Genomic DNA, 14,967 nt, shown 5'->3' on the forward strand with positions numbered 1-14,967 from the left:
AATTCTCCAAAGGAGAGGATACACCTAAAATAAATATAATAATATATAAATATAATAGTATAATAAAATATGGTGGTTTTCCAGTTGAACCATTTCAGGCACCAAAACACACACAAAAAATATTCTTACAAGGTTAATTCTCTTTGACAAGTAAACAGGCAATCAAGACAAACTGGTCAGCAGCTGGCTGAGCAACATCTAGAGCCATGGCCCAGAGGATTTACTGGTCTTTGAAGAATATATTTCCTTCAAATAAGCTCTATTGTTAAAAGGGAAAGAAGATATAGTGAAGTTACCTATGGGAACATTCAACCTTTATAAACCCTGGTCTTATCCAGTATTTTCTGGGTAAGGCTTTTCCAGAGCCTGTGTAGTACTTTACCATGATTGTACTTTGTACAAAGATACAAAACCAGTCAGTCTTTTCCAACCTTACCCTCTGTAATGATCCTTGTGACATGATCATGAAAGTGCAGTTGAAAGCTACTGGTTTATTTTCCATACATGATTCATTAGTATTGCCTTCATCGCATCCCATTAGTGAAGCAGAAAATTCCTACTTCTTTGTAGGAGTCGATAGTTGACACTTTCCTTCTTCCTCCTTCAGTTATTTAACTTTGCAAGTTGATCTAATGACTTGCTGCTACCAGAGTTGTTACCATTTGCTCCCTAGCCCATGGCTACACCACCCACCCCTTCATTTCGCAGCAGCTCTGGCCCACATGCATTTCTGAAAGCCAGTTTGGTTCATTAAACCCCCTCCTCCATTTTTGTTGTTTGTTTTCTCCCATTTTATTGAATTCAATCATTCACTGAAGTTGGCCAAGCAGCAGAAACTGCACAAAGCCGGCAGCTTTCTGGGCAGAGAGGGAATTCTCAATTTCCATCAGCAGCGAGCTGGTAACGTGGCTCAGTGCACCTCCAAAAAACACAGGGAACCAGCAGAACACAGGGAACACAGGGAACCTGCCTCATGTGCACAGCCTAAAACCAGCCCAGCTGAGCTCCTGCTAAAGGCTCTGGGATCCATCCACGCTGACTTTGCACAAAGAGAATCCCTCCATCAGTTTCTCAGCTCATCTGCTCAGGCAGCATCCTCCAAAGGCAAAGTGGCAAGATCTGCACACTGCCACCAGCACTGCTGCAGCCATCAGCCAAGTGCAACCCTGCAGGCTTGCAAAGCTGCTGCTGAGGAATGCAGAGAAAACCAAGAGGCACCAGATTTAGCAAGTAGGAGTGGTATCCACACAAAGAACTTTATTTTAATCAATACAGCAGTGAAAAAGCAAACTTTTCAAGAAGGAGAGGAGAAAAAAAGAGCTTTCTGTCTGTATGTTTAATAAAAACACTTGCTCTAAGACAAAAATAATTTACATTCTGATAACTCACATTCAAAAATAAATAGAGAAAGGCATCAGGGCGTAACATTCAAATGAATATCTAGTAAAAGCAGTAATGTATTTGTATTAATAATCAAGAATTTAACACTGCAATATTTAATCTTGGATCTGTGAACACAAATGTCAACTCCTGCACAGCAATAACTGAAGACAGGTACACCATTAGGAGCACAGACACTGACTTCTGTTAAGTTTAAAAGGTAAGAATTGTACTTAACAAAAATCTTCTCCAAAGATTTGGATTTCTGTGATATAGAAATCCAGAAAAAATCACAGAAAAACCACTCTGAGTGGCAAACAACAAAAAATAAATACTGAAGTAACTAAAGAAAACTAGTTCAAAAAGAAATTTGGTTAACAAATAGGAATCGTGATGCAGGATTAGCTCTCCCCCAGAATATCCACTCGATTATTTTGCTCTAAGGTACATAACGCAGCACACAGAAAAGTTATTCTATTTTAGTATAGTACTAAAATGCAGGCTTTAGCCATTTGGTCCATTTACATTTTGATGATTAGTTTAGCCTGCTGTATTGGAAAGAAAAGTTGTGTCTCCCTCAATCTTTGGATATGAAAAACAGAGAAATTACATTCTTCAGCATAAAAGCAAATTTTTGAGAAACCTGTGCATTTCTTTTTTTGGTTTTTTGGGGTTTTTTTTGTTTTGCCTTTTTTTTCTTGTTAAGCACATATATTTTATTACTTTCATTCATGCAAAAACTGTGAATTAAACCCATTCCAGATGAGGATTACACCACAAAATTTAAATAGTCAATTTATCAGAGTACAGAACAAAGGGAAAAAAACTTAATCCACATAATATCTTGCTACTGAACTCTACTCAGTCAGCCAAATTACACTATCATTACACATTTGCATTCTTAGAGATGCAGGCATAACAATCCATCCAGGAAAACTAAAAGACACATTTAAAATAGGACAGATCTGATAACTATACTTACTCATTTTTACATAAGAGGCTCAAACGCTTATAAAACTACACATATCTGCCAGAGAACACAGACACTAAATTGTTCAAACAAACTACAAGTAACCACTGCAGACCCGACAGTAATGCTAAAGAAAAATTATTAACATCATTACAATATCAAATCCTTATCTTTCCTAAAAATGTAAGTGCAAATCACAAGTTGCAATTCAAACATGAAGAGAGCTTGAAATGAGTAAAATAATTCAGGTGTATAACATTATTAATAGTCTGTGTTAGCCACATAATATTCAAACAGAGATTGGAATTTTAATTAGGGAATTTTTTTTTTTTTTAGTGAAGGAGAGTTAAATTCCATGGGGTTGTGTCTCTGAAGGAGCAGGAAGAATCCTCCACAAACATTCTGTCATTGCCAAATCGTGCCTTAGGCACTGTACTCAATTATGTCGGTTTTGGCAAGTAGATTTGCAAAGCAATCACCTGCACAATCACAAACAAAATCTATTCACACTCTGAAGGTATGCAGCCTTCAATCAACATCTCATAGTATGTTATGAACAAACATATTATTCTTGTAGCAATAGGCACAGAAGACCTGCCCAAATTCCCCCACCTCCACAGCAATGCTTTAGTTTTTAAGCAGAATATGTATTTCCCAAATTTGATACTCATTCTCAGAGCTCTATAGGGCAACTGTCACCTATTGTACTGTGTTAGCTTGACATATACTACAGTAGAATTAGATATATACCTGAAAAATCCAGTTTGTAAAGATTACAAATGTATCAAGCTGCCAGTAAAGAGTTCCTATATCTACATATGACGGTGCAAGATAGCAGTGTCATAAAGGCACTTGTCTCTCACAGACAGTACTGTCTTCTCTAATCAGTCAAAAATAAATCTTAAAAATATTTATTGTAACATCTGAAACGGTTTTTACTCCTTAAAGTGATGCAAATCATCATCTATAGAATATTAATTCCTTAGTTCATCCTGAAAGAGCTGAGTGCAAATTATCCACAATTGAATATACCTTTATATATATATCTATAGTCTTTATATATATCTGTATATACTCAAATAATTTTAATGCCATGCTTTCAAAAAATGCCAAAAAACATGCTATAGTAGAAATGTGATTGGCACTAGCAGCCACAAATAAAAAGGTAGGTGCATACAACAGTACAAGCAAGCTTATTTATGAAGCTTCTGAAAGAAGTGAATGAGTTGCAGAGAGAGACATTTGCCACAAGTCCTTCCAAGACATGCTCGAAGCCACACCTGACCATGTAGCACATACTTACATCATTAGGGACATCTTTACAGCTGGCTACCTAATTTTACAAAAATAATTCCAAAAATGCACATTTCACTTCAAAGTGAAGTCTGTTTATGTTTTCGCCAAATGTGAAAACCAGACGCAACAGCAGAGTTTAAAAAGACACCTAAGCAGCCACTAAAGAAAGTTCAGTGCAGTTTTCAAGGGTTTATGGATGGCAGTTTGAAATCCTCAAAATCCCCTTTATCTGTTTGGTATAAATGTACAGATTTTCCTCTCCAAATCTCAGTACCTTAAAGCAATAACTTGAAAGAATTTCCACCAACAAAAGACCTGGTTTTGCAAATCAAAGGGCTCGGGTATTACAAAAATTGACATAATTGGCTTTGCCTATGTAAATGCTAATTTGCAGCTGGCATTATAGCTCCATTAACTGAGATATCTAGATGCTATGATGGATGGAATAAATCAAGTACAATCCAAAAGCCAGCAGGCTTTTTGCCCTTAGTACTTTATGTCATGACAGCACATTAACAGGACATCCAGACTGCTGTGAAGTTGCTGGATGGAGCCTCATGCCTGAATACTAATTTTCATGTTCAGTCTCCTTAAATAGTTTTGCCAGTATTGTACCATAAGGAAGTTTCTGTGATTTGAAAAACCTGCATTCACTGAACATTGCACAAAGCTATTGAAATAAAAACAAGAAAGAAAAAGAGAAAAAAAAAATAGAAGAAGCTATTTGATCAAGTATTAAGCTATTCCTTCAGAGAATTGCACTTCTTTGCTTATATCAGTGACCAGAATTGCTGATGGTGTACTGACAGTTGCCATGGCAAGTGGGTGACTGCGTGGGTTAGCAGACATATAGCCAAGTCAACTGCTTATGCAATTTCCATGATTTCAGCAGGCACAGAATACTTTATTATGTGCTGCCAATGATCTTCCTAAGGTGCCAAAGGGGAAAATGTTCTTCTGTGTCAGGCCATGGCTGTTTCAGTATTCCCATTCATCTGTTTTCATGTCCAGATAGTAAAGAATATTCTGTGCAAGCTTTACTGCCTGCTTCCTGGCAGCCTTACACCGCTCGTCACCTTGCGGATCAACAGCATCCAGGGCTAGAAGTTGTTTTGTAAGAAGTTCTTCCAGTCTCATGTAATTTTTATCTGTTCTGTTTCCATCAAACGAAATCACCTCTTTCTGAATCTGAGACAAGTTTCCAAGTACAGTCCAAACTGCTTTATGACACTGATGTTCAACAGCAGTTTGCTCTGGATACTTCTGCCTTTTTTCCAGAGCTTCATTCAAATCAATATATGTTATAAGAGTCTGAACTTCAATTACTGCTCTTCTCCTGGCCTCTCTAATACAGGGGTTTTTTCCTGGACTCACTTCATCTAGGTGGGCAATTAGTCCCTGCAACTCTGCTTTGGATCCCAGATACAAATCAGAGGCATTCTCTGTTTTGAGAAGTAAGGAATGAACTTCCTTCATCTTCTTACGGATCTCTTCTATTTTTAGAATGGACTGATTTTTTGCCAAATCATAAGCATGAGTAGAATTTGCTTCTTCATCCAAGTCCAGGTATTTCTGCAATTTATTGATCTCTTCTACTACTTCCTTTCTGTAGTTTCTTATTTCCGTGCGACCACAGACATCTAAAGCATCCAAATCAGCAATGAGGCCTGTGAGCACACAGGACAGATGCCTGCAGGTATCATTACTACTCACTCCCATTAGAAGTGCAATGAGAGTTCCTCTGGCTTTGTTCACCTCACACATTACAGAGTTAATTTTGGAGACAGAAGGATGAACATCATTAGAGAGTGGCAGGGACAGCTGTTTCTTTACAGCATTCTCTATAATCTCCTGAACAGTACATATCTTTGTCAGAGTGCGGTATCTTGCTTTGCGTAGAGAAATTTTCCCTCCAGTTTTCACCTGGGTAAGCCTCAGCACAATGTCCTGAATTCCTTCTTCAAATTCATCACTTATACCGTTTCCTCCTTCGTAAAAAGGTGTGATCTCGCGTTCCACAAGAGCCTGTGCCTCTTTGAATAAAGCCTCTATTTCCAGTCTGCGCGGATGGTTTGCATTTTGTTCCAGTTCCTTCAGCAGCCTCTCAGTTTCTTGGGCAGCTCGCTTTCTGGCTTGCTGAATATCCCCCTTCCCTTCGGTGTCTACAGAATCGATCTCAAAAAGCTGTTTTGTAAGGTTTCTTTCCAATTCCTTGTAATCTCGGTCGGTAGACAGACCGCTGAAGACAGCCACTTGCTGTTCGATCTCTTTTACTTCCTTCTGTATTTCATGTAACCGTTTTACGGATGGGTGTTGGTTACCCATATCCATTCCTCTTCCCCAGTCCAGCTTCTGACGAACTACAAGGAAAACGAGAACAAGACTTGCTTAAGTGCTACACGAGCACACATTGCAACTTCTCCATTCTGAAGCACTTCAGCGTTACAGCTATGTTAAGTACCTTCACCAATACGAATAAACCGCTCAGCTGATATTTCATAACCTTTTAATTTTTTTACACCTTTCTCCCGGTCGGGCCGCAGGGGCGACGCTTTAGTTGCCACACGCCCAGCTCCAGGCTGCTCACCCCCAGCCTTCCCCACCTGCTCTGCGGCCGAAGCCGCCGCAGAACAACCAGGGCACCCGCAGCCCAGGGGAAAACCCGGAGCGAGGGGAGAACAGCGGCCGAACCCGACCGCCCTCGGGCGCCACAGCCGCGGGGCAGCGCTCCGTCCCCGCACATACCTTGCTGCCTCTTTGAACTCGTCGCCCCCGCCATGGTCGCAACCTCCCGCCTCCCCCGCGGTGGGGCCCGGCGCAGCGGGAAGAGGAAATGAAACCGGGCCGCCGCCGAGGCACCTGCGGGAGGCTCGTCCCCACCGGCCCCGCAGCGAACCCGCGCGGCGCGCGCGACCCGCCGCAGTCACTCACTCACTCACTCACCCGCCGCCCAGCGAGGACCCGCTGCCCGGCCCGGCGCTGCGCCACGGGCCGAGCGCCGCGAACCGCCCGAGCCCCGCCCGGCCCGGCCGCGCACAGGGAGGCGGAGGCCGAGGCGGGCCCGGGCCCGGCCCCGACCTGGCCCCGCCCCGCCCGCAGCCCCCGCGCGGCAGCGCCGTAAAGCGCCGGGCCATGGCGGCCGCCCGGGGGCTGCGGGCCGGTGGCTGTTACCGCCGCCACCCCCTCGCCTCCGCTTCCTCCTCCGCCTCCTGCGGCAGCGGCCGCGCGGCTGAGCGCGGGGAGCGGCCGGACAGCGTGGTAAACCCGGCGGGGGGCGGCGGCTCCTGCGGGGGCCGTGGGGGAAGCCTCGGGGGCCGCCGCCCCCACGGAGCCCTGAGTGGGGAGCGCTCTGGCTGGCTCCCAGTAACGCCGGCGGGGCGGGGGCAGCCGGCAGCAAACCGCGATCCCCGCGGCCTCTGGTTTTTATGTGTTTGCCGAGGCCCCCGGTGTTGGGTGTTGGAGGGGCGCTGAGGTCTGGGCTGTGGGCTAACCCCAAGTGTTCCGAACTCGGCTGGGGCAGGCGCACGCCTGTGTGTGGGCACAGGGATGCAGGAAGAACGCCGGGCTGAGGAAAACTTAGAATCGCAGAATTATAAAATATGAATTTCTAGGCCCATACAAGGATCACCGAGATCCGATTCGTGGCCCTGCACAGAACAGCCCTAAGAATCGCACTACTGAGAGAGTTATCCAAAAGCTCCGTGAGCTTGTCAAGCTTGGGGCCTTGACCCCATCCTTGGGGAGTCTGTTTCAGTGACCCTCAGCCCTCAGGGTGAAGAGCCTTTAATATCCAGCCTAAACTTCCCCTGCCACAGCTTCACGCTGTTCCCTCGGGTGCTGTCACTGGTCGCCAGAGGGCAGAGATCAGCCCCGCAAAAAACTGGGGTACTTGCTGGTTCTCTCCGTGAAATATTTTAACTGAGTATTAGTGGTAGAAAAATAAAATTTAAAAAAAAAATTTTAAAAAACTGGTCACAGTAAATAAATGTGCTTTATTTCTGAACTTGGCGTTTGGGAATTTATTCCAAATTGCGAGGTCCTTCAGAAGCTCGGCAGAGGTGCTGGTAACGCGTTGTGTCTGTGCTCCGCAGGGCCTGGGTTTCCGTCCCCCCGCGCACTCTCACAGTGACTGGATCGGGCCCCCGGACAAGCTCTCCAACCTGCGCCCCGTCATCTTCTACGTGCCCCCCGAGGAGTCGGCGCTGGAGCGGCGGCTGCGGGAGGCGCGCCAGGAGGCGCAGGCCAGCAACCAGCGCTTCTGGGCACGGCACAACCGCGCCTTCCGCCAGGTGAGCGAGCCGGGCCCGCACCCGCTGCTGCTGCTCCCCTGGCTGCCCGAAACCCGGGGACTCGCTTCTGCCCGCTGTTAATGCGCTCAGGGTCACGGGGGAAATGATGGTTTTGTCGTTCGTTTATTTAGATGATGCACAAAACTAAGCATCCCACGTGTTGCTGCCTAGTGGCATAGAGTATTTGCCTTTTTCCTGTCTTGCACTGAAAGTATAAAGTTGCAGCTGTTCTACATGCTGGACCTGGCTGTGGCTAGAGCAGCTGTTGAAAATTATTTCATGGCTGGTTTTTCTCTTGTCATAAGTGAGAGAAAAGAAATTTGGTGTAATTACCAAAATTACTAAATGATGGTAAATGACGTGTCCCATTTCACTGGGCAGCGTATCCCAGCAAGGCTAAAGTAAGTCTGTCTTTCCTGATTTTAGCATCTCCCAGCCAATTTTTTGAAAGAACAGTAACAGTTCAGTAATTCACCATTGTTTATGATGCTGAACATCATATCCTCTCAAAACTTGCAATGATCCCAGAAAAAATGAAGCTTTTTTTTTTAATTCCACAGAACTGTTTTTAAGTCTGTAAAACCCACACACAAATGATTATGTGCTTCCATCTAAATAATTTTAATTTTTAGGCTGCATGTTTTTCTCTATGCTCAAAATCTCGGTTATACAGTACAGCACATTTCCATAGTTTGCTTTATAAACTGAAACTTTGACTTCTGTCAAACAACACTGAAGTTTGGCTGTAGCTTTACTCCATAAATCAGTTTTATGAGTATCAGTAGGACACTTGCATGAATTAATTGATGCATGCAGGCAGCAGGATCTAAATGACCAGTTTAACTCACTAGACTAAGAAAAATGTTTAGTTGACACTTGCAAGTATAACAAGTATTGCTAGTTCTTTCAAAGGATGTTGAACACCACATTGCTATGTAATTAAAACCAATGGTTAACTTCAAGGACTGACTACATCCCATTCTAATGTGGAAAAACATATTTTAGGAAAAAGAAGAATTTATTTATTCAAGACTGAAAGCCAAGGGTCTGGAAATGAGAGATGAATCAGGTTAGTGAGATCTTTGTTAATAGTTTAGGATGCATTCTCAATTCTGCTTAACTTTGAATATTGTTAGTTTATGCTCTTTGTGTTCTGTCAAAAGTAAATCTTAGGGGTAGGATTTAGAACTGTTTTCAGGAGTGTGATTATAAAAGAGACAAGGAGCTTTTCAGAGACGTGCATATGGGGGTCAGGTCATCTGTTGCACTGTTCTCCCCCTAATTCCTTCCCTGCAGCCAGAGGGAATGTGCTGAAATCCTAGCCCAGTAATATAATAATTGTGTAGCCTGAGGAGGAAGGGACTTTTTACTTTCACACCTCCTAAGCCAGTGAGCTGGCTGAGATAAACATACAGAGCATTTGCCTCAAGTGCATGTTATGGTTGGGCAGATAAATTCCCAGTCTTTGGCTTCAGGTCCATGCTGTGTCCAATGAATACAATATTTTTCCTTGAGGGAGAGTAAGGCAGCTGCTATCTGCCTGTCTCTGCCTGGGCACAGTTACTGTAAAATAGTTGTCCCTCTAATTCATTGTGTGAAAATGAAAACAAAATGCCTTCATGATAATGGTGAATTGGGCATTGTAGTATGAGGTTGAACACTTTGTTCACAGAATAATGATCTGTTTGAGTTCAGTGAAGCATCTGCTCTGACGTTCTGTATGTCACAGACCATTATTTTTCTATTCTGTTTGTATTCTGGTGATCAGTGTGTGCTTGAGAAGTAATTTTAATTAAGATCTATGTTGTTTCAAAACCACTTCTTTTATATTGCTGTTTTGTTGGGTTTTTTGTTTTGCTTTTATACTCTAGAAGTAAAAGAGAGTGACCACATACTTCCATTAAAAATAAATCTATATCAACTGCATGCCTTTGGTCAGCTATTCTAGAATACAGCTGTGAATGTTTGTAAAAATAAAAATATACACAAACAGTTGGAACAAAACTTACTTTCCTATGTAATTAATCAGTTTTGCTGATACCAGTATGAAGAAACAAATTAACTATAAGTATTAACAGTTTTCAAATGGTTTTATAGTTAATTTATCCTATAGTATGTTAATACATTGTGGTATATTAGTTTTTTTAATAATGACAAATAGAACCAATCAATAATTTACATTTCTGTGGTCAATCTCAAAAGCCTTAAAATGCATTTTGGAAGCGTAGCAAGTTGAATATTGCAATTCCATTTCCATCATCCTATCCATGTTCCCTGGGGCATTGAAATTTGACTGTCATTTTAGGGACATTTTGTGCCAGAAGGGTTGTGTAGGAATTGTCTGGTAGAGTTGAGAATATTTGCTGGTTCTCAGGATTAGAGATCTTGTGCTATAGCCACAGGTCTTCCTGGACCTTTTATATTCTGGTTATGAGTGACATATTCAAAATAATCTTTTGTTCTCAAAATAATTGCCTACTAGATTGTTTGGGAGTCTCATATCTCAGAACATAAACTTTTTGCCTGAAGTTACTTGGAATTTATTAACAGTAATAGAAAAAGAATTACATCTGAAAATACCATGCCAGTTGTGGATAGTGTTCTTTTGATATTTATGGACTTGCTTTAGGGGGGGAAATTAAGTTACTAAATGCTCTTATTGGTACTCTTTAGGCTTTAGCCCAGTGAGAAATTATTTTATTCAAAGGAAGATACTCCTAGATCTATGCACATTTTCATAGGGGTTCACTGCTTCCCTAAACAGTCTAAGAGCTGATAAACTATTACTGGCACAAGAAATAGGGGGTTAAGAACTATGCCAGCTTCAAGATGATCAGTATTTTTCATCTGCTGTGCTCTCTAGATAAGTCTTAAAAGGTTGAAAGTTAAAGACATTAACTTGTTCAGGTTTACACAGAAAGCTTGTAGGAGCAAGGAGTTAGACCTAGCATCTGAACCCAGTGTTTTGATCCAAAGAATTGCCTTGACTTTGTTACACCAAAACCTATTTTCAGGTCAAAAAGCAACGCTGAATGCAGAGGAAATGGCTGACTTTTACAAGGACTTTCTAAGTAAAAATTTTAAAAAGCATTTGCAGTACAACAGGTATGTAGCAGGTATTTATGTTGACCATTATACATTACAGTTTAAGTGAAAGGTATAAGATCAAGCTTAAAATTTGAACATTTTTTCTGTAATTGGTAAAACAGCACAAACCCTTGTAATTTTGGAAAATTATATTTTTGATGCTATTATTAGCATTTGGCGAATCTGCATTATCATTTGAGTTCTGCTGCTGCTTATTGTTGTTTTAATGGAAAGATAAGCTCAAGTCTGAGATTTCAAGAGACAAGATCAGGCACATTTTATTATCTTAGGGCATAGGTCTTTTCATGCTGCTAATTGAAACTGATAAATATGCAAATAGACCACTTGAAAGTTCTGGATAACAGATTCTAGCTGACTGTTAAATAAGGACAAGTAAATTATTTATATCAAAGGAAAATCATTTAATGGGAGTAATATTTAATAATCCTGGGTCTATTATTTTGCAAGTGTCTAGTAAAAAAGTGATCAGCTTTTAAGTTTGACAAGGCATAAATTGATCACCTGACCTGGGTAGAACCTCAGCTACAGCTTGGTGAACTCACATCCAACTCTTCAGAGCATCTCCTGCCTTGTTTCAGTGTTACTGTGTGTACAACAACTTGATAAACTGGACTGAGGATCTGAAAGGGGTGAAAAATGACTTGCAAACTCACATACCCCTGCAAGTAGCTGTGCACACTTGAGAAAGGGCTAGAAGTGAGGGAGGAATGGGAAGGTGAAGGAAGACAGCCCTTAATCCAGGAATGCTGACCACTGAATGTGAAAGCAGAACTGCAGTTTCCTCTCTGTAGTGGATTGGGAGATTATTGGGCTCAAAAGTGTCAGGTGTGTCTGGGTTCCTCATGGTGTGATGCCAGTGAGAGTTCTGCCATCACTGCAGCTGGTCTGTAACCAATGGTGGCTTGAGTTTCCTTGTATATTGTGCATAAACCATAAAACATTCTAAAATCCTGTAAGAACAATTTAACTAACAGATATTTAAATCTACACATCTTATCTTGCCCATGGAGGGGCAGGGGGAACCTCATCATAATCCAAAGCAACAGCACGAAAAGATGCAAAGTAAGAAATTGTTTTTAGTGAAAGGATTGTCAATACATTGCCTATAATTGATAAGTGGGAATGCAAATAGTTAATCTTAGAACTGGTTACCAGTTGCCATTGTTGCAGTGACCTTAGGATAGTGTCCCATCTTCAGGGGAAGAAAATTCAGGCTTTGTGCTTAAACATGACCTTCCTTGCTGCTGACTTGGAAAATCAGGTTGTGTTGGCTGCATTGTTGTAGTTTCAAAGTGGAACTGCACAGCACTGAAAACAGCAGAGCTTTTTACAGGCAGTCTGATTTTGAGGGGTCATATTTATAAAAATCTGTTTATGCATTTAGCTGTATGTTCTTTTGCAGTATTGCCAGCTGGCCTGAAAACTGGCAGCTGAAGTGTTGCAACTTCTAAAATGTAGTTAAAATTGAAGCAATGACTGTGCATAGATGCCTTGAATATCTAGTTCAGGGTACTTAGACTGGAAATAGGGTTTAGTTTTGGAAAAAAATTCAAGAAGGATGTAGTAAATTAAAGGTGAAAGGGGAAAAGAAACAGTTGCAATGCTAGCATGATACTTTTATTTAACATGACAATTGAAGGGGTAGCTCAGTGCTGCCTGTCAGTGTGAATTTGGCTGCTGCCCTCACTGAGGGGTTGGTATCTCAGGCTTATGTTAGAGCTGTGCATGCAAGGTTTGCCCCAGACATCTCAGGAGAAGACCTAAATCCTAGTGTTCTAGTTACAGAATTCTATGTATCCTATTGCTTCTTGTGAGCATTTTACAACATGGAAGTGAGATCCTTGTTAGAAACTAGAAAAAAAATTTGGTATTATTTTAATTTGTAACAGGGCAGAGAACTTGAAGCTAGTTTGCAGAGGTTAAAAAGGGCTGATGCAGACTATACTGTGAATAATTTTAATTTGTTCCAGACGCCGTGCATGATTAATAAAAATTAAATTATTTAAAGATATAAAGACTAACTGACAATATTAAAGGCATTATCTTTAAAAGATACGGTATACTGAGTTATACAATTAGCCTTTGAAGTGTGATTTGATTTTATTTTTTGCCATCCTTGTATGAGACCAACTCTGCCCTTTTTAACACAGGCATCTTTATCCACACACAAACAAATTTTACCTGAAGCACAGCACTGGCAGGTAGTCCAGATAGCTTGGTGATCTGCTTTACTTCTGAAACATGAGACAGTTTTAACTATTTTATCTCACCTGATTTCAAATCTGTTCCTGAATGTGGATATACACAGACTTTTTCATAGGTTATTTAACTCTTATTAGGCAGGAAAAGGGGGTTCCCACAAAGAACACAATTTGGCAGTGCCAAAGGATATTTTAATATAATTGTGTATCTTTTTCCTGTTCTTGTTCTGTGTGCTGATTATTTTCTTGGCTTTGGAATCCTAGAGATTGGTATAAACAAAACTTTAGGATCACATTCCTCATGGGACAAGTTGCACTGGTGAGAGCTCTGAGGTGGCTTCGTCGGAGAAAGAAAAATGTAGAACAGTAATCACAGCTCCATGAAGAATGCAACACTTATGCTATAAATTTGTGGTTTATAGTAATGTTCAAAATTTGAATGATTGATGCAATAGTTACTTGAATTTGTTTGTTAAACTATGTAAATAAAAGTCAACACTGGTCTTAATTTATAATCAGTATGTAGATTTCCTTTACCCTTTATTCCAAGAATATCTAAAATATTTCTCCACCGAAACACAAGGAAGAAAACTTTCAAAAGCTGTTCCTTGTTCGTGTCAGATGGAATGGGTAATGAGTGTCCTGTTTTTACTATAGACTTATGGCTGCTAAATAATATGAGATTGTGTGCTGCACCTGAAGTCTGGTCTCAGAATGATGTCTCCACTAACTGTATTGTTATATAAAGACAAAAATTCCTCATTTTGCAGCAGTTGCCTGTCTGGGGCAGTAGCTATCCATAAGTAATACAATATGGGTGAAGGAACAAGTTTGAATTGAGAGTATATATACAATCAGTTTAGAATAATCCTCTCTTCAGTGTGATTATCTGCTATTTTTGATAAAGATTTAAGGTATAATTTCATATAAAGTGCTGTGCAATAGGATCTTCTTAGATTTTCTGTTTTTTAATTAAGAGAAATGTGCCTCCCTTGGACAAGAGCTCCTCTGATCCATGATTGGTAAATGTTTTAGTTGCTGAGCAATTTAACAAATGTGCTACCCATCATTTAATCTTGGTAGAAGACAAAACTGGTAACTCCTGAATGAAGAATGACAATTACTACAAGCATGCACTGCTTTCTCCTGGTTCATTTCTTCCCCAAAAGTGTGCTATTCTCACCAGCTTCACCAAAGCACTGAAAATAACTTGTCTGAGGGTTGTTTTTTTGGCCTCCAGGTAAGTAACAGCAATTGGAAGAAGTTTGGCTTGAGTGAAGTCCTAAAATATTGTGCCATTTTTAAATTAAAAGAAGTCTCAATCCTCACTATCTTCTCTCTGTCCATTTCTACAGTTAAATTACTTTTTTTTTTTATCCAGTACCTACTAAGAGGATTCTGTTAAAAAGAATGTATGCTGTCAGATGAAGTGTTTTCCTAAAGCTGTGCTGTATGGAAGGTTCTGCTTTTGGAAGCATCATCTCAGTAGCCATTGACCTATTTTTCATATCCAAACATGACATGGTTTGTTCACAGACTTTTTTCAACTGGAGCAAAAAGAGCTTTGTCCACATCAGCTATAATATTTTTCTGCAAAATGAAATAAGTTAAATAAATTACTAATACAGTAGCAGATCACAGTGTTTCATGCAACTATGATATTATCAGGCTAAAGTGGCCATTGAATTGTGATTTTACATATTAGTAAATGAAAATACTGATT

General features: G+C 40.8%; 2 protein-coding genes across 5 annotated transcripts; one reads left to right on the forward strand and one right to left on the reverse strand.

The window, feature by feature from the left end:
* Window positions 1–1,237: 1,237 nt before the first annotated feature.
* BAG5 (BAG cochaperone 5) lies at window positions 1,238–6,699 on the reverse strand. Of its 4 annotated transcripts, none has more exons than XM_066552407.1 (2): window positions 6,590–6,699; window positions 1,238–6,006 (listed from the first exon to the last, which is right to left on the reverse strand). In XM_066552407.1, exon 2 carries the CDS (start codon window positions 5,975–5,977, stop codon window positions 4,625–4,627), a length of 1,353 nt encoding a protein of 450 aa, XP_066408504.1. In that variant the 5' UTR covers window positions 5,978–6,006; window positions 6,590–6,699; the 3' UTR covers window positions 1,238–4,624. The 4 variants fall into 4 exon arrangements, with proteins under 4 accessions (XP_066408504.1, XP_066408506.1, XP_066408507.1 ...); XM_066552409.1 differs by having other exon boundaries at window positions 6,582–6,665; XM_066552410.1 differs by having other exon boundaries at window positions 6,578–6,622.
* Window positions 6,700–6,768: 69 nt separating this feature from the next.
* On the forward strand, window positions 6,769–13,759 carry COA8 (cytochrome c oxidase assembly factor 8). The gene is made up of 5 exons (XM_066551998.1): window positions 6,769–6,904; window positions 7,738–7,935; window positions 8,941–9,004; window positions 10,950–11,040; window positions 13,509–13,759. The coding sequence occupies exons 1-5, from the start codon at window positions 6,779–6,781 to the stop codon at window positions 13,612–13,614; spliced, it is 585 nt and encodes a 194-aa protein (XP_066408095.1). The 5' UTR covers window positions 6,769–6,778; the 3' UTR covers window positions 13,615–13,759.
* Window positions 13,760–14,967: the final 1,208 nt, after the last annotated feature.

This window comes from Molothrus aeneus, chromosome 6 (assembly GCF_037042795.1).
Source record: "Molothrus aeneus isolate 106 chromosome 6, BPBGC_Maene_1.0, whole genome shotgun sequence".
NCBI lineage: Eukaryota > Metazoa > Chordata > Aves > Passeriformes > Icteridae > Molothrus > Molothrus aeneus.